At 35.3% G+C, this 24,105-nt stretch overlaps 1 protein-coding gene across 3 annotated transcripts in view; it reads right to left on the bottom strand.

The window, feature by feature from the left end:
* RB1 (RB transcriptional corepressor 1) overlaps positions 1-24,105 on the bottom strand; it is a 127,837-nt gene that overhangs the window by 57,287 nt on the left and 46,445 nt on the right. For 2 of the 3 annotated variants that reach the window (XM_065895782.1, XM_065895784.1), the window contains exons 8-17: positions 22,837-22,979; positions 20,587-20,664; positions 17,927-18,036; positions 16,896-16,973; positions 12,610-12,697; positions 6,420-6,536; positions 5,099-5,155; positions 4,983-5,014; positions 4,827-4,903; positions 3,586-3,782 (exon numbers count right to left, since the gene is read on the bottom strand). In XM_065895782.1, coding sequence (XP_065751854.1) covers positions 3,586-3,782; positions 4,827-4,903; positions 4,983-5,014; positions 5,099-5,155; positions 6,420-6,536; positions 12,610-12,697; positions 16,896-16,973; positions 17,927-18,036; positions 20,587-20,664; positions 22,837-22,979 — 977 coding nt within the window. Of the gene's footprint in view, positions 1-3,585; positions 3,783-4,822; positions 4,904-4,982; positions 5,015-5,098; positions 5,156-6,419; positions 6,537-12,609; positions 12,698-16,895; positions 16,974-17,926; positions 18,037-20,586; positions 20,665-22,836; positions 22,980-24,105 lie in introns of all 3 variants that reach the window. The other variant, XM_065895783.1, reaches the window with a different exon arrangement.

A 24,105-nucleotide genomic window follows, 5' to 3' on the forward strand; every position in this document is an offset into this window, starting at 1 on the left:
TCCAGACTTGCGAGTTAAGAAGTATCTTGGAAGTGGATCCCGCCTCAGAAACCAGCTGATACTACATGGTCAGGGATGAAGTGCCCAGTCAAGCTCTTCCCAAATCCCTGACCCACAGAATCATGAGCAAAATAAAATGATTGTTTTAAGCCACTAATGTGTCATCCAGCAATACATAACATTTCTAATGGCTCTTTCCTGTCAACATTTAATCCTTCCTTTCCCATCTTAAAAACTAATCTTCCCTCCACCTCACATACCTCCAGCTATACGTTTACTTCCCTTCTCAGACAAGACTGATGAAAGCTATCTATAATGGCTGTCTCCACTTTATCTCTCACTCACATCTCATCCAAATTCCACTGCAATCTACTCCTGCCCCCACCACTTCTTGTAACAGTCCTCGCTACCTTCACCAGTGGCTTCCTTATTGCTGAAGCTAATGAACACTCTTCAGTTCTTACTGACTGCTCCTACAGTATCTGAAACAGCAAGCACTCACTCAGACCTTTCAGTACCCTCCCTTTGAGAGAGCGAGTATGACACCACTTCTGACACTCCTCCAGTCTCTGAGGAGGAATATCAGATGCCTCAATCTCTTTTACAGGCTTCTCTTTTCTGTCTATCCCTTAAATGTTGAAGCTCCTCAGGATTCTATCTTTAATATTACCAGATGCATACAAAAGGTCCCCTACAAAAGGTTTTTATTTGAGGAATTAGCATAATGAGATTTGTTCTGCAGTTATGAAAAAATTTCTCAGGTGGCTGTGAGAGAAATAGTATTAAGGCAGCAAGAGATGTGGGGAGATCAACAGGGAAAGTCCACAGTTGCCCACAAAAAAGACCATTTAGAGAATAAAGTGCCTGGTCTACTTCAGTTTACAAAGATTTTACCAAAAACATCGGATACAGTTTGAACATACTGAAGGTAAAATACCCAAATCTCACCTCACCATCTGCTGGCACTATAAACTGCTTAGCAGATACGAGGTCTGAACATCCGGAAGTCACTCAATCTAACGCTTAGGTACGGTTCATTTTTTGTTTGTTTGTTTGTTTTTGTTTTTTTGTGTTTTTTGGCGGTACGCGGGCCTCTCACTGCTGCGGCGTCTCCCGTTGCGGAGCACGGGCTCCGGACGTGCAGGCTCAGCGGCCACGGCTCACGGGCCCAGCGGCTCCATGGCATGCGGGATCTTCCCGGACCGGGGCACGAACCCGCGTCCCCTGCATCGGCAGGCGGACCCCCAACCACTGCACCACCAGGGAAGCCCTAGGTATGGTTCATTTTAAACCACCTCTAATCTTCCAAATTTCCAGAGAACAAGATTTCACTAGGTTTTTTCAATAGATTGTTTAGCATTTTACATTCATATATTGCCTGTTAATCTCTCTGGGATCAAAAGAAACAGAAGTGTGCTTATTCCTTCTTATAGTTATTCTGTTCTTGATTTATTATTTCTCAAGATTGTGAAGTAAAGATACTGAACCCTTTCCCTATGCAACCATTAAAAATACAATGATGTTCTTTCTTTCATTAAATTATCAACAGGTAAAAGTAAGTAATAATATCACTTGATGTTTCCCTAGGTAAACAACACTGAATATGTTCTTATAAATCGCTACAGTTTAATGAGAGACTCATTATAATACAGAATCAAAAAACCATGAAAGTTTGCTCTGATTCTTGATCTGGATTTTGATTATCATGGGTGTGTTCCATTGCTCTGATTCTTGATCTATTGTATATGTTGGTAATGTGGGTATATTTAATTTGTAAAAAATCCTTTGAACTACAACTTGTGATATATACTTTTCTGTATATATGTTATACTTCAATAAAGAAAAAAATCCTAAAGCCTGCGAAAGCTCAAATAGATCTATAGTATGTCTCTTCTCTAAAATGTCAATTATTCTCACAGGAAAAATTCACATATTGTGTTTGTGTAGGATGACTTATCTTCACAGTTACCCACTACCACTCCATTCCTTACAATTAAAACAGTAGTATGTGTTGATTTTTTTAAAATCCAAACATTAAAAATCATCTATAATTTCATGCCCTAGAAATACCACACTTAGAATTTAAATTGAGGCTTATTATGACTTCCACATCATCATATTATTAAAAAATTATACCCTTTTCCAGACTTTGTGCATGTCACTTTTTCTCCAAAAATTCTCAAAAATAAAGGAATATTGTTTTGAATCCTAGAACACCAGTAACTGAACTAAACAGGCTTGAGCACAAGCAGTTGTTAAACCATACATTTCTACTATTTCCTCCACAACTTTCAGAGCTCATGTCTTTTCTATATCCTCACAATGTCTATCTCAATGCAAGGCATACAGCAGATGTGTACTGATGGAAATAAAAGTAGTTCTCTAAAAGAATGAGAATAGTCACTTTCAGATGATACAGTGATGTCTTGATTTCAATTTCTAGGAAGAGAGGGTACAACAGCCTCTGAAAAGTACTCTATCTGCTTGTTTCATTTATTGATCTATTTATTTATTTTTGCTACTTTCATTTAACCCCTGGATTCTGCGAATTTTCTCCTAACCACTCCTTTTCTTCTACAGTGGAAGCTCCTGTATAAAGGAGTTACCCAATTCAATCTTAGCAATAGTGTCTTTCTATCAACTTCCCATACTTCTCTCCTTTTCTATCCACTCTTGTCTATACAGCAATACAAGAAAAGCACTAAGAAACAAGTTACTCTTAGCCATTACATTTTTAAAATATCAAAAAAGTAAAACTTGGTTTACATGTACAGATTAGGATTCTAATATAACTAAAGTCTTAATTTTTCTATTGCCATTTCTATATACTGATCAAAATGAAAAGATATATGCTTAGCATATGCAACAATTTCAGAAGAAACCAACTCTATATTAATCCACAAACCTGATACTTAACAAAGTATTACCCAACTATGAAGATTTAAAGAGCATAACAGAAGAACTCCATATAAATATTTTACTATTACTACATAGGAAATGTCACCTTTACTAAAATAAAGCCTTATCAATAGGTTATATGCTATAAATAGACTACCTAGAGAATATGCTTTGTGCCCTTATAATGCTATAAACAATAACTGTAATTGTGTAGATTTTTGGATTACCTTTAACAATGGGACAAAAAAAATCAGATAAAATTGAACTAAAAATCTGTATTTTTAAATCATATCAATAGCATAATCTCAATTTTTTTCATCATTTCGTTGAAATTATAAGAGCAGACATTTAAATTTTCATACATGACACCTCTATTTTAAATAAAGTTCCCAAATACTTTAAAGAATTCTGCTTTGTTTTGAAGTGCCAAGCTTTAAGAAAAGCTATTCATAAATAAATCCCTGTAACAGACAATCTGGGAAGCTCAAAGAAAACTCCATTCTAATATTCCACTTGCTTCTTGGGCTATACACTGAAACAACATTATTCATTAAATTTCGTATTTGTAAAAAAAAAAAAAATTTCGTATTTGTTCTTGAGGTAAATGTTAACAAATACCTCTCACTAACAGATAACTGTTATCCATATGCATATGAGTATCTTTAACTATTTTAGCTAGTTACTTACTGAGAGCCATGCAAGGGATTCCATGATTCGATGTTCACATCGTTCTAAATGTTTAATCATTTCTCTGGTCAAGTTGGCTTCTGCTTTGATAAAACTTTCAATCACTTTGTAAAAATCAAAAGCTTTTAAATTAAGTACATTCAGAATCCAAGGGAAGGACAAATCTGTTCCAGTATCCAGATTCTGAGATGTACTTCCTAAAAATGAAAGAAAAACGTAACTTAGGTATGAAATGTTAAGCCTTGAATGACATATTTTTTGGTTTGAAGGTTTTATCAAACAAAAAATTAAAACACAGTAGAAAGGCTAAACAAAAATTTTTATTTAGAACATAATTTTTTATTCTGGGGTCCACAGACTCCTAGGAAATAGGCTTCCAAAGTTTGAGTGTATGTGCATATATATGTCTTTCCTGAATAGAAGGCTCACAGCTTATATCAAATTTTCAAAGGTTTAAACACCCTAAACTTGTATCCGGGACACGTTTAACATCTAACCAGCAATGCGTTTACATATCCATTTTAACTGTCTCATTAATCCTTGATTAAGACAGGAAGTGATTCTTTAAGATTTTGACAATTTGATTGGTTAGTAAATATGTGTTAATTATGCATTTCTTGGTTATAAATGAGGATTCACAGTTGTCCATATTTGTTTACTAATTTAAGTTCCTCTTTTATTATATATTTGTATCCTTAGATAAATTTTCTTCTGTTGTTTTTTTGCAAACAAAACTTTTTTTGGACATTTGCAACACTATTTGCAAAATAATACGTGTTTAAAATTATATTTAAAAAAAAACACTATTGGTGGCCTCTGTTCTGTTTATCTGGTGGATTCTAGCCACAACCTTTCGTCTCATAACCACAGAATATATATGTAGCTTCCGTATCAGTGGAATCTGCTCAGTAGTACTCCTCAGGCATTTTACAGTCTCATAAGTCTTTGAAGGGGTTTCAATAGGTACATTTCCTGGATTCAGGATAGTCCAGAATAGGAGTCTAGTGAAACTATTCCCAAGATGACATGAAATAATTCAGGTTAATAAACCACTTTATGGTGACCACATTACGGTGACCAATTACATTCTTCAGTATATACTGATCTAAAATATGCATTTCTTCTTCTTAACTCCTTAACTTCTCCATTCCGCCCACCACAAAAACCCATACCACACATTAGGTAAGTTTTTTTTAACTTTAAATTGAACTAAAATGTTTATTTACTAAAATTTAACTTACTGCTATATGTAGCCATTACAACCTCAAGAGCGCATGCCAACAAAGACATATGAAAGATGTTGTCATTCAGGAGTTTGCTAAAGGAAAAACAAGAATGATTTTGTAACATTTACTTTTAAAAAAAGAAGAAATTGTTTTACTAAAACAAAAATTTACCTAAAATTTTGAATGGATAATCGTTCTTCTTCCTAAAACAGGTTTAAAAAAAATTAACTGAAGCCTTCTTTGTGTCAGTATTAAATTTTTTTTCTATTATATTCTTTTAAACTTACTGATTTAAGCATGGATTCCATTACTCGGTAATACAATCGGACTCCAAGTTTGTATCGCTACAAAGAAAGAAAAAAAATTAGATCCCACTATTTTAGAAAACCGTAACAATTACTAATTTTTTTAAAAGTTTTCTCTTGAGACACATTCCTGACCCTTCTTGGGAATATGGCTACCAAGAGATCACAAAAGCTTGCTTGTCTAAAACTCAAGATTTAAGTATAAAATGATGGTTTTAACATTCCTGATAAATTTTCAAGAGGAGGGGTCCAGTAGTTGGTTTTCTATCATTCCACTTCAGTCTACATCATTCAACAGATATATTTGTACTAAGAATATATTACGTACCTGATACTATTTTAACCATTTTACATACTAATGTAATACTTCTTGTGACCTAGAACACGTATTTTCAAGACAGCTCTCCAGGATTAAGATAATAGTCTCTTTCCATAAAACTGGTCAAAGGCAAAAATCAGACCTACCTCATCTTATAAGCAAAAAGTTATCAAACAACTAGTTTTCATTAGTCCAAAGAAGAGTCAAATTTTAGATAAACACACACACACACACACACACACACACACACACCAAAATCCTTCATTCCGAATTATGAGTACAAATTTCATATATAACCAAAAAGAACTTTTAAATACAATGGTTTAAAACACAGATGGAATCAAAATATAACCTCACTACACCGAAATAAATGTGTATAGTAGATTACAGTTTTCAAATATATTACCTCATTAATGCCACAGAGAAAAGCAGAGCAAATATAGAAACCTGAATCTCAGAGAAGTTAGATGACAGCTCATATATGATAGAACAAGATATAAACCCAGGGCTCTGATCCAGAGCCCACTGGCTTACCACATATTAGTTTTAGATTTTCTGAAATAATAATAGCAATAGTAAAAACAACATCATTTAATAATATCACTGATAAATGGCATGTATAATATGATTCCATTTGTATAAGTATATGCATACATGAATATTCATATATGTAAAAGTTAAAGAATATACACCAAAAACTTAATGTTAGCAAGATTTTGATTTTTTTCTTACTGTATTTTTAAAATTTTCCACAATTCTTCTAAAATTTTCTGCATGTTTACTTTTGGTTTCTGTAATGGAGTAAGGGGAGCTGTCCCATAAAGCTTTCCATAAACAGCAGCATACACAAGCAGCTGGGATATGGTATCTGCCAATATTTTATACTATTGGACAGATACTATTACAGCATTTATACAACTGGGACAGATGTTGCATTTGAAATTATTTACTATAGTGGCACTAATCAAAATGAACTCAAGTTACCTGTGATCCAATTTCCATACATCCCTGTCCCACAGCTTTAGCAAATTTCTCTTTAAAGATGTACCCAATATCATTCACTCTTTTCAGGATACTTTCCTTTGGATTCACTGTGCAATTCTTTAAGAAGGAAAAACATGAATTAACATTGAGGATACTGTTTAATCAGAGAATTAACATTTTCTGTTCTATACTACATGACTTATCACTCTCAATTGTTTATACTGTGGAAACACTTCCACAATAAACTAGGTAAATACAACTACTGAAAATATGAGGAACATAAAGGATTCCATTCTGGGATAATAGGGACCAAAAATACTAGAGTACAACTAAAAAACTCTATTATCTAAATTTTCTGCTGGCAAGTTAGGGAAGAACAGATTTGTTAGTCCTTTCCATTATCCATCAAAAACAGCCTCACAGATATTACAATTGATACCACAGGAATACAAATGATCATAAGAGACTACTATGAACAACTGAATGCCAACAAACTAGACAACCTTGAACAAACGGATAAATTCCTAGAAACATACAACCTTCTAAGGTTGAATCATAAGGAACAGAAAATCTGAAAAGACTAATTACTAGTAAGAAGAAAGAATAGGTAACCAAAAACCTCCCAATAAATAGAAGTCCAGAACCAGATGGTTTCACTGGTGAATTCTATCAAACATTCAAAGAAGAATTACTACAAATCCTTCTCAAACTATTCCAAAAAAACAGAAGATGAGGAAACACTCCCAAACTCATTTTATGAGGCCAGCACTGTCCTGATACCAAAACAAGGACACCACAAGGAAAGTAAATTATAGGCCAATATCCCTCCTGAATACAAATGCAAAAATCCTTAACAAAATATCAGCAAACCCAATTCAAGAATACATTAATATTCTTGAAAGGATCTTATACCATGATCAAGTGGGATTTATCCCAGTGATGGTTCCATATCTGCAAATCAATCAATGATATGCCATATTAACAAAATAAAAGATTAAAATTATGTGATCGTCTCAACAGATGCAGAAAAAGCATTTGACAAAATTCAACATCAATTTATGATAAAAACTCTTAACAAAGTAAGTATGGAGGGAATGTACCTCAACATAATAAAGGCCATACACGACAAGCCCACAGCTAACATCATACTCAACAGTGAAAAGCTGAAAGCTTTTCCTCTAAGGTCAAGAACAACACAAGGATGCCCACTCTTGCCACTTTTATTCCATAGTATTGGAAGTCTTAGAGCAGTTAGGAAAGAAAAAGAAATAAAAGGCATCCAAATTGGAAAGGAGGTAAAACTGTCATTATTTTCAGATGACATGATATTATATATAGAAAACCTTAAAGACTCCACAAAAAAACCTGTTAGAACTAATAAAAAAAATCAGTAAAGTTGCAGGATACAAAATCAACATACAGAAATCAGTTGTATTTCTATACACTAATAACACACTATCAGAAAGAGAAATTAAGAAAACAATCACATGTACAGTTGTATCCAGAATAAATTTAACCAAGAAGGTGAAAGATCTGTACAATGAAAACTTAAGACCCTAATGAAAGAAACGTTAAAAGACACACATAAATGCAAAGCTACTGCATGCTCATGGAGTGGAAGAATTAATATTGTTAAAATGCCCATACTACCCAAAGCAATATACAAATTCAATAAACTTCTTGTCAAAATTCCAAGGTATTTACACAGAAATAGAACAAACAATTCAAAACTGTGTGCAGAACCACAAAAGACCCCAAATAGCCAAAGCAATCCTGAGAAAGAAGAACAAAGCTGGAGGCATCAAACTATATTATAAAGCTGCAGTAATCAAAATAGTTTGTTATTGATATAAAAACAGAGATCAGGGCTCCCCTGGTGGCACAGTGGTTGAGAGTCCGCCTGCTGATGCAGGGGACGTGGGTTCATGCCCCAGTCTGGGAGGATCCCACGTGCTGCGGAGCGGCTGGGCCCGTGAGCCATGGCAGCTGAACCTGCGCATCCAGAGCCTGTGCTCCACAACGGGAGAGGCCACAACAGTGAGAGGCCCGTGTACCGCAAAACAAAAACAAAAACAAAAACAAAAAAACAGAGATCAATGGAGCAGAATAGAGAGCCCAAAAATAAACCCATGCACATGATCAATTAATTTACCACAAAAGAGCCAAGAATATACAGTAAGAAAAGGACAGTCTCTTCAATAAATGTGTTGGTAAAACTGGAAAGCCAGTTTCAAAAAAATGAAATTATACCACTGTCTTACACCACACACAAAAATTAACTCAAAATGGATTAAAGACTTGAACATAAGACCTGAAACCATGAAACTCTTAGAAGAAAACATGGGTGGTAAGCTCCTTGTCATTAGTCTTGGAGATGGTATTTTGGAATTGACTGGAAGAAAAGGCAGCAAAAGCAAAATAAACAAGTGGGACTATTTCAAACCAAAATGTTTCTGCACAGTGAAGGAAACTATCAACAAAAAGAAAAGGCCACCTACTGGATGGGAGAAGATATTTGCAAACGATATATCTGATAAAGGGTTAATATCCAAACATACAAAGAACGCATACAACTCAACACCAAAAAAACAAACTAGCTGATTAAAAAAATGGGCACAAGAAATGAATACACATCTTTCCAAAGAAGACATACAGATGGCTAGCAGTCACATGAGATGCTCAACATCACTAATCATCAGAGAAATGCAAATCAAAACCATTATGAGATATCACCTCACGTCTGTCTAATGGCTATTATCAAAAAGAGAACAGATAACAAGTGTTGGCGAGGGTATGGAGAAAAGGGAACCCTCATGTGCTGTTGGTGGGAATGTAAATTGGTGCAGCCACTGTGGAAAACAGTTTGGAGGCTCATCAAAAAATTAAAACCAGAACTACCATACAATCCAGCAATTCCACTTTTGGGTATTTATCTGAAGAAAATGAAAACACTTAATTTGAAAAGATATGCACCCCTATGTTCATTGTAGCATTATTTACAATAGCCAAGAATAGAAACAACCTAGGTGCCCATTGATAGATGAATAGATAAAGATGTGGTATATATATACAATGGAATATTATTTGGCCATAAAGAAAAAACAAATTTTGCCATTTGTGACAACAACAAGAATGGACCTAGAGAGTATTATGCTAAGTGAAGTAGATCAGACAAAGAAAGCAAATACTGTATGATTTCACTTATATGTGAAATCTAAAAAAAAAAAAAAAAAAGAACAAACACAACAAAATAGAAACAGAGTCATAGAGATAGAGAACAAACAGGTGGTTGCCAGAAGCGAGGGATGTGGGGAAAGAGAGAAACAGATGAGGCAGATTAAGGGGTACCAACTTCTAGTTACAAAATAAATGAGTCACAGGTATGAAATGTACAGTGTAGGGAATACAGTCAATAATTATATAATATCTCTGTACAGAGACAAATGGTCACTAGACTTACCGTGGTGATCATTTTGAGATGTACAGAGATATCGAATCACTATACTGTGCACCAGAAACTAACCCAGTGTTGTAGGTCAATTATACTTCAAAAAGAAACAAACAAACTCATAGAAAAAAGATCAAATTTGTAGTTACTAGAGGCGGGGGGTGGGTAGGGGAAGGGGGAACTGAATGAAGGCAGTCAAAAGGTACAAACTTCCATTTATAAGGTAAATAAGTACTAGGGATGTAATGTACAACATGATTAATATAATTAACACTGCTGTACGTTATACATGAAAGTTGTTGGGAGTAAATCCTGAGGGTTCTCTTCACAAGGAAAAAAAATTTTTTTCTATTTCTTTTACTTTGTATCCAAATGAGATAATGGATGTTCACTCAACTTATTGTGATGATAATTTCATGATGTATGTAGGTCAACCCGTTATGCTGTATACCTTAAACTTACAGAGCTGTACATCAAGCATATCTCAATAAAACTGGAAGAAAAACATGTCTATAGCTTCTAAGATTTTACTTACACACAGAAGAAAAGATGGCATTAATTTTTAAAATGAAGACACCTGAACTAATAAAGAAGCAAATTCAAAGAAAAACTTAATGGTCTTCAAGATATGCCCACTCTGAGATAGGCCATTTGTAGTGTACATAAAACTTTGCAGTTAAACTGTTGCGCTTCATTTAATGTTAAGCTTTAAACTGAGCTCTGGAAAATGTCTTTGAGGCAGAATTTTCTACCCAACTGAAGTAGTTTAAAATAAAAAAGACTTCCTACATACTCCAAATGTTGGAGGAAATATTAAAAACAATATTTAAGAAGAGAGAGATTATCATTCTTTTTACTTCTACCATTATCCCTTCTAAAAGTTCTAAGTAACTGGGTAGCTATGTTTGGGAAATATTCTTGTGCTACAGATAACCCACAAATAAAAGCAACTTTATGCAAATTGGACAAACAAAATCAGTTTTGAGCCAACACAATTATGAATATGATGACAGAATACTCTGTTAATTCTTGGGGGGTGGAAATATAAACAAGACAACAAAGAATATGACAAAACCACAGGCAGCTTATGATATTAAATGGAATGTTAACCACACAAAGCACTTACCGGATAAGCCAAATTTTAGTAAGTGTCCTAGCCTCATCCAACTGCCACAGATAAGCATTTCAGTGGCTCCCAAGCCTCACTTGATTTTAAAGGAGTAAAGGAGCAAACAAGGAATACAGACACTAGTTTTCATTCTCTCTCTTCCTCTCTCCCTTTTTTGAGAGGAGGAAGGCTAGCAGGGGTCCTTCAGATATCAAACTCAGGGTCCATCAGGAGTTGCAAACTGCAATGCACACAGGGCCACTCAAGAAATGTAAATGAAAGTGGGCTAAATAAAAAAGACCGTAGAGATATGGCAAATGTTAAATCCTGTCTAATGTCACATTCGAAGAAAATATCTTTTTTTTTTTTTGTGGTAAGCGGGCCTTTCACTGTTGTGGCCTCTCCCGCTGCGGAGCAGAGGCTCTGGACGCGCAGGTTCCGCAGCATATGGGATCCTCCCAGACCGGGGCACGAACCCATGTCCCCTGCATCGGCAGGCAGACTCTCAACCACTGCGCCACTAGGGAAGTCCCAAAGAAAATATCTTAAAAGAGCCAGAGAGAAAAGATAAACTATAAGGGGACAACAGATGGACTGACAGAAAACATCTTAGTAGCAACGAGAGCCAGGAAATAGTGAAGTAATATCTTCAAACTACTAAGAGAAAGTAAAGGTCAGCCTAGAATTGAAGATCCAGGTATACTACCTTACAAAAAATAAGAGTGAAGATATTTTTTAAAAAATTTATGTATGTATGTATGTAATTTATTTGGCTGTGCCAGGTCTTAGTTGTGGCATGTGAGATCTTAGTTTCCTGATCAGGGATCAAACCCGGGCCCCCGCACTGGGAGAGTGGAGTCTTTACCACTGGACCACCAAGGAAGTCCAAGAGTAAAGATATTTTAAGACAAAAAACAAAACAAAAAGCTTGTAAGTTCATCCCAAACTAACCCCCACTAAAGGAATGATTAAAAGATGTATCTGAAGAAAGAAGAAAATAATTATGAAAGTGAGGGCTAAGTTGTAAAAAAGAATGGTGAGCAACACAAAAAGTAAATATGAGAAAATCTAAAAATAACACTGTCTAAATAAAACAACACTACTAATAATATCTAATTTGGAGAGTTAAAAAAAGCAAGAGGGCCTCCCTGGTGGTGCAGTGGTTAAGAATCCGCCTGCCAAGGCAGGGGACACGGGTTCAAGCCCTGGTCTGGGAAGATCCCACATGCCGCGGAGCAACTAAGCCCGTGTGCCACAACTACTGAGCCTGCACTCTAGAGCCCACGAGCCACGACTACTGAGCCCGTGTGCCACAACTACTGAAGCCCGCACGCCTAGAGCCCGTGCTCTGCAACAAGAGAAGCCACCTCAATGAGAAGCCCACGCACCGCAACGAAGAGTAGCCCCCGCTCGCCGCAACCAGAGGAAAGCCCGCGTGCAGCAACAAAGACCCAACACAGCCAAAAATAAAAATTAAAAAAAAAAAATTAAAAAGAAAAGCAAGAAATGAGATAATAGACAACTACAGGTTGGTTGGGAAATGGGTGTTTAAAAAAACACTCAGTATTTTAACTTCTAATTTCAAATTTATTTGCCAAAATATCATAATAAATAATGTTTCATATATGGCTTACATTAAAATAGGAAATCAGATTTTCTGACGGTTGATCACTTGCTGAATTTAAGATCATCATCAATTGCTGGATAGTATTCATGACAGTCCTAGAAAAAAACAGGAAGAAGTGTTAAGCAATGAAGGAATAAAAAGAAAAAATGATAAGTATCTATTTCATAAGTTACACATATCTTCAATCTCATTGTCTCCTGTTTAAGAAGTTCTCTGAAATAAGACTTTATAAAAGCCTTAGTGTACTGCTGTTTATGAGGAATTACATTTTACTTAAATCTTCAAGAAAGCATATGTCGATCATCAGTAAGTTTATAATTAAAGAACTCATATGCTCATTTACTAATAGAACTAAATATCAACAAAACAACTGATGAAAAAGTAATGACATTATTTTAAGGATAAAACATAAACTGGCATCAAAATGGTAATATTTTAAGAAAACATTATAACAATTAAAAATTTTCAAATAAAGACAGTAAGATATTTAGTAACTCAAGTAGATAACCAAGTGACTGTCCTTTACAGAGACCTTCAAGATGAAAGCATACATAATTTTAGAAGTCATCGTCACTAAAACATAAAAGTAAGTCAATCTCTTTAAGATCTCTTTAATTATATAAGTGTGTGTGTGTGTGTGTGTGTGTGCACGCGCACGTGTCTGTGTATGGTATATGGTAAATATTAACGTTCCAATTTTGGAGTAGCAGTTCATTGCTACTCTGTAGGCACTGTTTAATGATGCAAAAAACTGTAGAATGTTTATAGCCAAAAGGGTCTTTAAATATTATTTAATAAAACATGTTCAGGGGCTTCCCTGGTGGCGCAATGGTTGAGAGTCCGCCTGCTGATGCAGGGGACACGGGTTCGTGCCCCAGTCCGGGAGGATCCCACATGCCGCAGAGCGGCTGGGCCCGTGAGCCATGGCGGCTCAGCCTGTGCGTCCGGGGCCTGTGCTCCGCAACGGGAGAGGCCACGACAGTGAAAGGCCCACGTACAGCAAAAAAACAAACAAACAAAAACATGTTCAGTGTTCTCAGTCAAGCCTCTCTAAACTGATATCTACTCTTCCTCATCTTTTAAATATATTGCTTCTATGACGTGTACATGTACTAACCTACTTAAGCCACAATGACTAAAGCCATAAGTGACCAACTGCTAAAACCAAAAGAGATTTTTTATTTGTTCTGATACTTGATTTTCTTGAGGTATTTGACACTCTTAAACACTTGCTCTCTTCTGAAACTCCCATCCTCCCTTGGCTTCTTTGGCTTCATTCTCTGGCCTCCCCAATCACACCTCTCATTCTCTTTAATCTAACTTCTATCTCGTCCTTAAATGCTAGCATTCTTTAGGGTTCAGCCTTTAGCCAACCGTTATTGCTATTATGCACCCTCACTTCAGGCAACCTCATTATGGTTTTTTTTTTTGAATTTTATTTATTTTTTTATACTGCAGGTTCTTATTAGTCATCCATTTTATACACATCAGTGTATACATGTCAATCCCAATCTCCCAATTCATCACACCACCCCACCGACCCTGTTTTTCTGAATTAACTCTCCCTGATGATGCCCAAATCCATAAAATCCTTATATCCTACTACTTACATTATCTTCTTCATATCCCATAAATGCCTTAAGCATAATATTCTAAATATGAATTCATCAACTATTTATCAAACCTGTTCTTGCTCTTTCACTCCAACTGCCTATCTCTTGGTTCAGATCTTCAGCATCTCTCAACTGGATTACTGCAATAGAGCATTTTGAGATTTTGACTATGTCTATGGCAGCAGGGTCTAGGCATATATACTTTGAAAAAAAAAAAAAACTCCTCAGGTTGTCCTAATCTGCCTAACCACTGTGACAGACTGACAGGTCTCTCTATTTCTCACCACGCCCTTCTCATTCCATCTCTTCACAAACTACTACCATGTAAACTTTCACAAATCAAGTCTGATTTTTTTTTTTTTTTTTGCGGTACGTGGGCCTCTCACTGTTGTGGCCTCTCCCGTTGCGGAGCACAGGCTTCAGACACGCAGGCTCAGCGGCCATGGCTCACGGGCCCAGCCGCTCCGCGGCATGTGGGACCTTCCCGGACCGGGGCACGAACCCGTGTCCCCTGCATTGGCAGGTGGACTCTCAACCACTGTGCCACCAGGGAAGCCCTCAAGTCTGATTTTATCCTAGCCCTGCTTAACACCCAGGTATAGCAACAGGCCATATCCTGCACAAGCTAAAGTCCAAACTTCTGAGTATGGAATATAAGGCCTTTCATGATCTAATACCCACCCTCCTCTCCTGCCATTTCATCTTCCCATTTAGTCCATCAATACAGAGCTGCTTATAGTTCCCCAGATGCATCATGTTGTTTCATACTTCCGTGCCTTTGCACATGCTGTCAGTCTCCTGTGACACAAACTTACATGTTTCAAAATTCAGTTCAAATATCACTTCATAAAGTCCCTTCTGTGCCATCTCATTAACTTGTCCTATGTCTCTTACCATATTTAAACAAAAATGTATTTTTATGTGTCTATGTAGTCATTTGAAAAAATTACTGATTGTTTTACTATGCACCAAGTATTCTCCTAGGTCCTAATGACTAAATGGTGAACAAGAAAGTCATGGTCCATGTGGTATGGACTTAAAGGCTATTGTGGGTATCGACAAAAACAAGCAAACACACAGATGAATTTATGATTACAAATTGTGATACATACTTTGAAGGAATAGAACAGGATGCTTTGAGAAAGAATAATAAAGGAAAATACTTCAGAGAGAAATAAGTCCTCAAAAAAGTAGTATTTGTGCTGAACCTAAAAGAAGGGTAGTAGTTGGCAATTCATAGAAAAGAAGGAAGAGTTTCAAGAAGAAACAAAAGTGGGGCTTCCCTGGTGGCGCAGTGGTTGAGAGTCCGCCTGCCGATGCAGGGGACACGGGTTCGTGCCCCGGTTCGGGAAGGTCCCACATGCCACGGAGCGGCTGGGCCCGTGAGCCATGGCCACTGAGCCTGCACGTCCGGAGCCTGTGCTCCGTGACGGGAGAGGCCACAACAGTGAGAGGCCTGCGTACCACAAAAAAAAAAAAACAGAAGAAACAAAAGCAAATATGAAGGTCACTGAGTACAAAAGAAGATTTTGGAGAGTTCAGAAAACTGGCTAGTACATAATGAGCAGGAAAACAAGATGAGGTTGGAGAGGTAACAGAAGCTAGATCATATAAGGTCTTGTAGGCACTGTTAAGGAATTTGCACTGTGTTTCAATTGCAGTAGGAAGCAATCACAAACTTAACAGCAATCTAGCTCTCTGATTTCATGTCTTTTGGTCTTGGTGACTGATACTAGGTGTGTCTGAAATGCTGCTTCCTCACTGAGTACTTGTTCTTCATCATTTATTTAAGCATTCTTTTCTCCACACATTACCACATAAAGTTCTCAGTTGTTCTGTTCTCACTGAAGAGCAAGACATATGAGGAAAAATGTGAAAAGAAACAGATGGATGGATGGCACACCACTAAGGTAAAACATTTCTACCATATAATCACAGTCATTTCAACCAAAGCTACATCCAATTAAGTAGTTTAAAAATACTCCAAAGAGTGAATTTCATGGCAGTGCAGTGGTTAGGACTTGGTTTTCACTGCCGGGGCCTAGGCTCCATCCTGGTGGAGGAACTAAGATCCTGCAAGCCACATGTTGCGGCCAAAAAAAAAGCATGATCTGATTTACATTTCTAGAATATTATTCTGGGGGCTCTCTGGAGAATATATTTGGTGATAGGGAGAGAGGACTAGTCATGAGAGTAGAAACAGCAAGATCAGTTAGTAGGATACTGCAAAAATTCCAAGAGAAGGAGAGAGATATCTTGGACAAGGGTGGGAAGAGTAGGAATGGGGAACAGTAGATGAACTCAAATACTTAGGAGGTAGACTCAACAAGACTTGAAAACAGATTAGATGTGGGAAGCAAGTGAGGAAAAGGACACTAATAAATGGCTCCAATCTTTCTAGGTTACATACAGAGCAAATGGTGATACTTTTTTTTCTCTTTTTTATATACTGAAATGGAACACATTCTCATTCTGGGTTATATACCTTAAGGACAGACAGAACTACATCTAATAATCATATCCTCAGCAACTAATAACATGTCTGGCATACAAAGAGCACTCAATATATATTTGCTGCATGTATATACAAATATATAATGAAACAAATGAATAAACCCGAAGCACTATAAAGTACTGAATAAATAATTATAATGAAAATCAAAAGTAAGAAAATTCATACCGAACTGGAGTCTGTGGAAGAATCACATTTACTTCTTCATCGGGGTTACTTTTTCGTGGTGTTCTCTGCACTTCAAAACTAAATAATGATAAGCAAAGTTATTCAGACTGAAAACTTACAATTTGTGATTTATGAGTCAAAAAGCAGTAAAGTACCTTCTCTTGACTCATAACATCATACAAAATGGTTAAGTAAATAATATAAGTGATAGGAAACAGATGATCCAGAAGCTGCTTAAATAAGTAAAATTTTATTTTTTTATCATAATTTTTAAGTTGGGTTTCTTTCCACTAGGTTTACAACAAAGGGTGTGCCAATCACTAAGAATTTTTTTGAAAGTGAAAGTTAGATGTTTGTTTTCTCTAGAATGTTAGATGTTGATGATATTACTAGCAAGGCTGTTCAGTACCAAAAAATATCAAAACTCAAGTTTTTCAAACATTACGCCTTCCAAAAACTTTACTTTCACTTAAATAAAATCTGAAACATTTTATTTGTGTTTAACTTCCAAATTGTATATATATACATATATTTTTTAGTTAATATTAAAAGATTTCATGCTGAAGACTTAAAATTAACCATACTTACAATTATTCAAAAATTTTTTACGGGCGTATCTCATTTTATTGCAGTTTGCTTTACTGTGCTTCACAGATACTGTGTTTTATTACATATTGAAGGTTTGTAAACTCTGCATTGTCATATGATGGTTGTCATTTTTTAGAAATAAGGTATTTCTAAATTAAGGTATGTACACTGTTTTTTGGATATAATGCTATTGCACACTTAACAGACTATAGTACATTGTAAACATAACTTTTACATGCACTCGGAAACCAAAAAGTTTGCGTGATTTGCTTTATTGCAATGGCCTGGAACAGAACACACAATATCTCACAGGTGCCTGTAGTTACCGTCAACCATTCCTACTTAAGGCTTCTATATGACAATTGAAGAGAATACAATTTTATACTAACTTTTTAAAAAATGAACCAGCATATCAACAAATAATAATATATCATGTATAATACCTGTCTGTAGGATCAGCCTGAAGAGTTTTATCATGATCCAGAAATAATCTTGCATCTATATCTTTGTTTTTAAGGTAAATTTCTTCATATTGTTTAGAGAGACTTTCCACCTCAAAGGCAAAAAATATTGATGATTATCCTTCTCATGTCATTACTTCTCAGTACACAGAAATACAGATTTAATTAAAGAATCTTCGTAAAAATATACACTTAATTTTACACTATACAGACTTCACATGGAATATAAATAAGGCATAACTAAAAGTGAAGTAAAGAAAATTACAAATTTTTTTCAACTCAATTTTAAACCTATTTTATGCACATATCTCACATTTTATCTAGACAAGGATCACCAATGCTACAGAACAATACTGAGATGGAACTGTAAGATGAAAAGACATTATTATAACCGCTTAATTGCTGAGATCCTCCATCCTATACATCACTCACTTTTAATCTTCTACTACACTTATCAATATAAAATAATTTTTCAAACACTGTAACAGACCTTTATTATGTATTCTGCCTATCTTTTCTAAATCCTTTGGTTCACTCTGACTCCCTTCAGTTACTATCTTGGGCAAGAGTATACGCTCAATTAATTAGCCCAATTAACATACGTGCACAATTTACTTCCAATCTTAGACACTTTTCCAAATGCTACAAACTATAATTCTTTTATCAGTTCTGACTCGTAATTTTCTAATCATAATATAAAAACCAATGCCCAGTAGAAAACCATTTAGCAGCCTTCTCCTGTGACTTTTTTTTTGTGTGTGTGTGTGTGGTACGCGGGCCTCTCACTGTTGTGGCCTTTCCCGTCGCGGAGCACAGGCTCCGGACGCGCAGGCTCAGCAGCCATGGCTCACGGACCCAGCTGCTCCGCAGCATGTGGGATCTTCCCAGACCGGGGCACGAACCCGTGTCCCCTGCATCGGCAGGCGGACTCTCAACCACTGTGCCACCAGGGAAGTCCTCCTGTGACTTTTAAAGCCAGAGTGTTTCCAACCTGAGAGAGTTAAAATTGCATTCTAAAAGGAGTGGTAGGAAAAAATCCAGTTAAATGTAAACTTTTTGTTTGTTTGCATAAGTTTTTCAGGCCGATCAGCCATTCATGTTTGATTAGGCTTAATCGTCATTCCTGCCCTATGTCAGTTGGGTATTAATTATCAATCATTTATTGACTGGCAGCTATTAGTGCTGTATAATGTAAAGTTTATCTTGAATTTTCTAATAATAACCCTGTAATCCTTTCAGAGGGAAAAAAAATTATGAATGTCCAAGATTCTTTAGAGTTGTAAACAGCGTATTTTTTGGTATATAAGTTGGTAACAGAACTCAGAAATACAACTTTTGGCCCCTTCTTGTTTCTTTAGTACCATGTCTTACCACTCACTCTACAGAACAGACCATACTATCACATATCACTGTGCCTTTAAATCTATACTTTCCAACCCCTGGAAATGCCACTTCTCATAAATCTTACTCAGCTCAGAAATCACATCACCTCCAAAGAATTTTCTGCAAAACCTATCTGGCCCACTTTGGATTAGGGAGCCCTCCTCTGAGATATCACTACACCCTGTGTACACATCTATTAGACTTTTGTAGACTCCTGTTAATGTTCTACTTCTATGTCCGTCTCTTCCACTAGCACCTTAATGACAATGACTGTGAGTTAAATCTCTGCATTGATGATATCTAGCACAATGCCCGGCATATATTAAGCACTCACTAAATAACTGCTGAATAAGTTAGTTAATTCAAGGAGGACTAGCTACCAACTCAGGCCATAAAATCAGCAATCTAGCTCTCTGATTTCATGTCTTTTGGTCTTGGTGACTGATAATAGGTGTGTCTGAAACGCTGCTTCCTCACTGAGTACTTGTTCTTCATCATTTATTTAAGCATTCTTTTCTCCACACATTACCACATAAAGTTCTCAGTTGTTCTGTTCTCACTGAAGAGCAAGACATATGAGGAAAAATGTGAAAAGAAACAGATGGATGGATGGCACACCACTAAGGTAAAACATTTCTACCATATAATCACAGTCATTTCAACCAAAGCTACATCCAATTAAGTAGCTTTTTAAAAAGACTCCAAAGAGTGAATTTCATGGCAGTGCAGTGGTTAGGACTTGGCTTTCACTGCCGGGGCCTGGGCTCCATCCTGGTGGAGGAACTAAGATCCTCCAAGCCACGCGCTGTGGCCAAAAAAAAAAAGCCTCAAAAGAGTTGCTCCAAGTACAGTAATGCTAATAATGTTGATGGCACAAATCATGGCTCCTATGCTTAAAGAAGCATAGCAAGGTAAATTAGAATCAAATTTGATTACAGATATTTACTTCTATTTAAATATTTAATGGTATTTAGAAGTTCAAAAGCCTACATTCTGATTTTTGAAACATTTTAGTACAAATCAACTTCTAGTGCAAACTTTTAAATGCTGCTTATTTATACATTTGAGCATAAATGGGTTCAAAAGGGGTTTTTTCTTACTATATAAAGTTGATTCACCACAATTCTACTTAGATTCTTTCCTTGAGTAAAAAATATTTAATATACAGTAAAGTGATCTTAAGAAATTTAGGCAACTATTCCTCCCTTGCTAAAGTCCCGAAACACATTAATTTTTTATTACGTTTTCTTTCAGATTACCTCTGGAAGTCCGTTAGAAGCTACAATTCCAAGAGAATTCATAAAAGGTATAAAATTTTTGAAATAAACATTTTTCACCTGAAAAAGATAAAGTTACATGATAATTAAATTTTTTTAAAAAAATCTGTCACTATTAACAATAGAATGAAAGTGCTAACTAACATTTTGATCAATGAGTTACATTCAACCCAGTGTGATGCTTATTTATAATTAATTCAATTATTCACTTTTTAATTCATGTGAGGCAGATTTTAGGTCCTAAAATGGAGGTGCAGGGGGGAATTGTTAATGAAATGGGATTTATAAGAAGAAAATCCATCGAAACCAACTTCAATATCCCACATTTAACAAATGGTGAAAATATGGGAGCCTCAAAAATATTAAGCGACTTCACCAAAGTTACACAGCTAGGAAGTGGCAGAGCTGGAATTGAAACCCAATCTGTCTAGCATCAAAGCCAAGACTCTTTTAATTTCTCTACACTGCCTCTGATTTCTCCCCAAAGCATATTTTTGGGCCACTTCACACACATACCTAGCTTAGGGAATATCGAGTCAATTATTTCAGCATAAATTTAGGAAAATGACCTGCTTTTATAAGAAGATAATTTCACATACAAATACCCAACAATTCTATTCAAAACCCAGTGAAAATGTTTTGGTCATTATGCAGTGTCACACAAAAAACCCTACATTTAACATGGATAATAAAGACCGTCCTTGGAAAAGCTGGAGTTATACCCCTAACTATTTTACACTGGCAAAGTGTTATGGAATTTTAAACAACTTACTTTTCTTCATTTAACTTCCTTTTCCAATTTGCAGTCTACATTTATTAAGGTAGAATAATTTAATATCTTCCTATTAATAAGTTCGTATCTTCTGCTTCACAAAAATGCTTTAAGAATTAAGCTTCTGTAGTACATATTAGTATTGTTTTCTAATTAATTCCCACTGAACTGGAATAATTATAAGGTGGGTAGTTCTATTTAACCAATTAGTGTGACTAACCAATAATTATATAACCATAAATATAACTAACCAATAGTTATATAACTATAAATGCTACATGTAAATAATCAAATGTCAAATTAATATGAATTACCCCAAAAGCTATTAATCACCTACACTTTACAAATCGTTATTACATTCTAAATTATAGAAGCATTATTTAAAATAAAAAGGAAAAACATGATTTATTCCGGATTTTTGAAATGCAATTTTATAAGTAGTTCTAAAATACAGAGAACTAACAACCAGGAATTAGAAAACTGCATTTATTCCTATTCGTTACCTTGAGGGAGTAAGCAACAGACTAGAGTAAAAAAAAATATTTCAACTACATTTGTCAGCTTATTAGCAAATATAATTTGTTATTCTAGAAAAGTAAATATATTACATGTGTAAAGTTGATACAGCTATATGTCTATATCTATATATTTGTTAAAATTAATAAAAGCCACAGTGCTAAAACCCAGATATCTTGATAAATCATTCCAACACTTCTTAAACTAGATTTTGAGATCATACCCCCAATTCCTTCCCAGAGTTGACAGAGCAATTTCAAAGATGCAACATTTCACATAGCTAGCTAGTGGTAGTGAATTTTGGACAATATAACAGTCTATGAGAGAAAGAGCACGGCACAGTGAAAGAAGCACTGGTAGCAGATGGTCCAAAGTATAGACTCTGTTAGTAATCAGCTATCAGTCTCTAGAAGCTTGTTTATTCATTAGTAAAAGGAGGCCAAGTACATTACTTGTAAGATTCCTTCCAATTCTAACATTCCAGATTTTATTGACAAGATAAGCAATTCCTGGGTGTTCATGTATCCTCTACCAGTCATTAACATCTGGTGTGATATTTAGAAAAAGAGTAACTACAGAAGGCTAAACAGAAACTTAATGTTGGTATCACTTAGCACTGAATCAAAACACTAGGGTTTTCTGAGCAGGATACTTGAAAACATTAGGCGTATCAGTAACCACAGAGGAATCAAAGAACAAACACATTTGAAAACTATTGCTTTAATCATGTACATTTCAATGATTCCAGAGTGAGGGAGCTATTCTCTTTAAAATCAAAGTAACTGAATATAAAAATTAAACTTTTTCTAAATATTTTGCTACTGCAAAAGAGTTGGCACTAATTACAAAAAGCAAGCTCATCATAAAAGAATTAAATACTGTTAGGAAGAACTTACATCTAAATCTACTTTAACTATTTTAAAGAAATCATGAAGTTAAATTACCTCATCTATATTACATTCATGTTCTTTACAGAGAACTTCAATAATTCTTGTATCATTTTCTAGTTGTTTTGCTATCCGTGCACTCCTGTTCTGACCTCGCCTTGGTGTTCGAGGTGAACCATTAATAGGTATTACAGCTGTTTCTGTAAAAATGGTAAATTAGATAAGAACAATTGCACATTCCACTGTATAAAATAATGAAGTATTCTAATTATAACTCGGAAGGTCAGAAATAATCTTGGTAACATTCTGCTACTTTTATTATTAGGCTTCATTAAAAAGCTAACAGCTTTATTTATTGAATATCTACTTTAAGTTATATACTGGTAATAGTTGCTACCATCCCTATTCTCTTCTGCCCCCAACTAGCCCAAAAAGAAATTTAAAACTCCACAGACAAATATGAAAAATGCAAGGGAAATAGCCAACTTATAAACTAATATTAAGTGTATCCTACTAGTCTGCAAGGGGAAAAAATGTTTTCTATCTTAAAAGAGCCTTAAAAATAATAAGCATGTATGTATGGATTCAATTTGTAGATACAGGATAAAAAATAAATTTTTTAAAGTTTTAGCAAATAAATTATGATGCTTTTAAAAAATTAAGCATACAAATATACTCATGTGACACTAAATTGTAATTTAAAAAAATCCCCTGGATTATTTTGAGCATTTCAATTCAAACTGAATGTGAATATAGCTATTAAAGAGATTACAGATGACTAAGTATAAAAAGTATTAACTGCCTCTAGGCCCAACAAACAACTTACAAGAAACTGACAGGATAGAGGAACATGTTAAGACTACACCATAGGATGCAATCACTAAAAATTAAACCATGGAAAACTCAACAGAACAAGACCACCTGATTATTTAATAAATAAATTACAAGAAAAAAAGAGAAAGATAGATGGAGGAGGAACTTTTTAAGTCTTAAAAGCATACCAACCAATCACAAAGTAGAGATCTTATTTAGATTCTGATTTAGTCAACATGTAAAAAATTTTTTAATTACTTTTATAAAACAATTGAAAATATGGACACTTACTAGATATTTGGTGGAATTAAAGAATCACTATTAATTGATTTTTAGGTGTGAGAATGGTACTGTCATTATGCTTTTTTAAAAGACTTTATCTTTCAGAGATACATACTGAAATTTATAGGGATGAAATGGTATGCAAAAGTGTGCTTCAAAATAATATCGCTGGTAGAATTGAGCAGTAGATAGGACTATGGGTTGACCATAAGTTATGCATTGAGGGCAGGT

This window comes from Phocoena phocoena, chromosome 18 (assembly GCF_963924675.1).
Source record: "Phocoena phocoena chromosome 18, mPhoPho1.1, whole genome shotgun sequence".
NCBI lineage: Eukaryota > Metazoa > Chordata > Mammalia > Artiodactyla > Phocoenidae > Phocoena > Phocoena phocoena.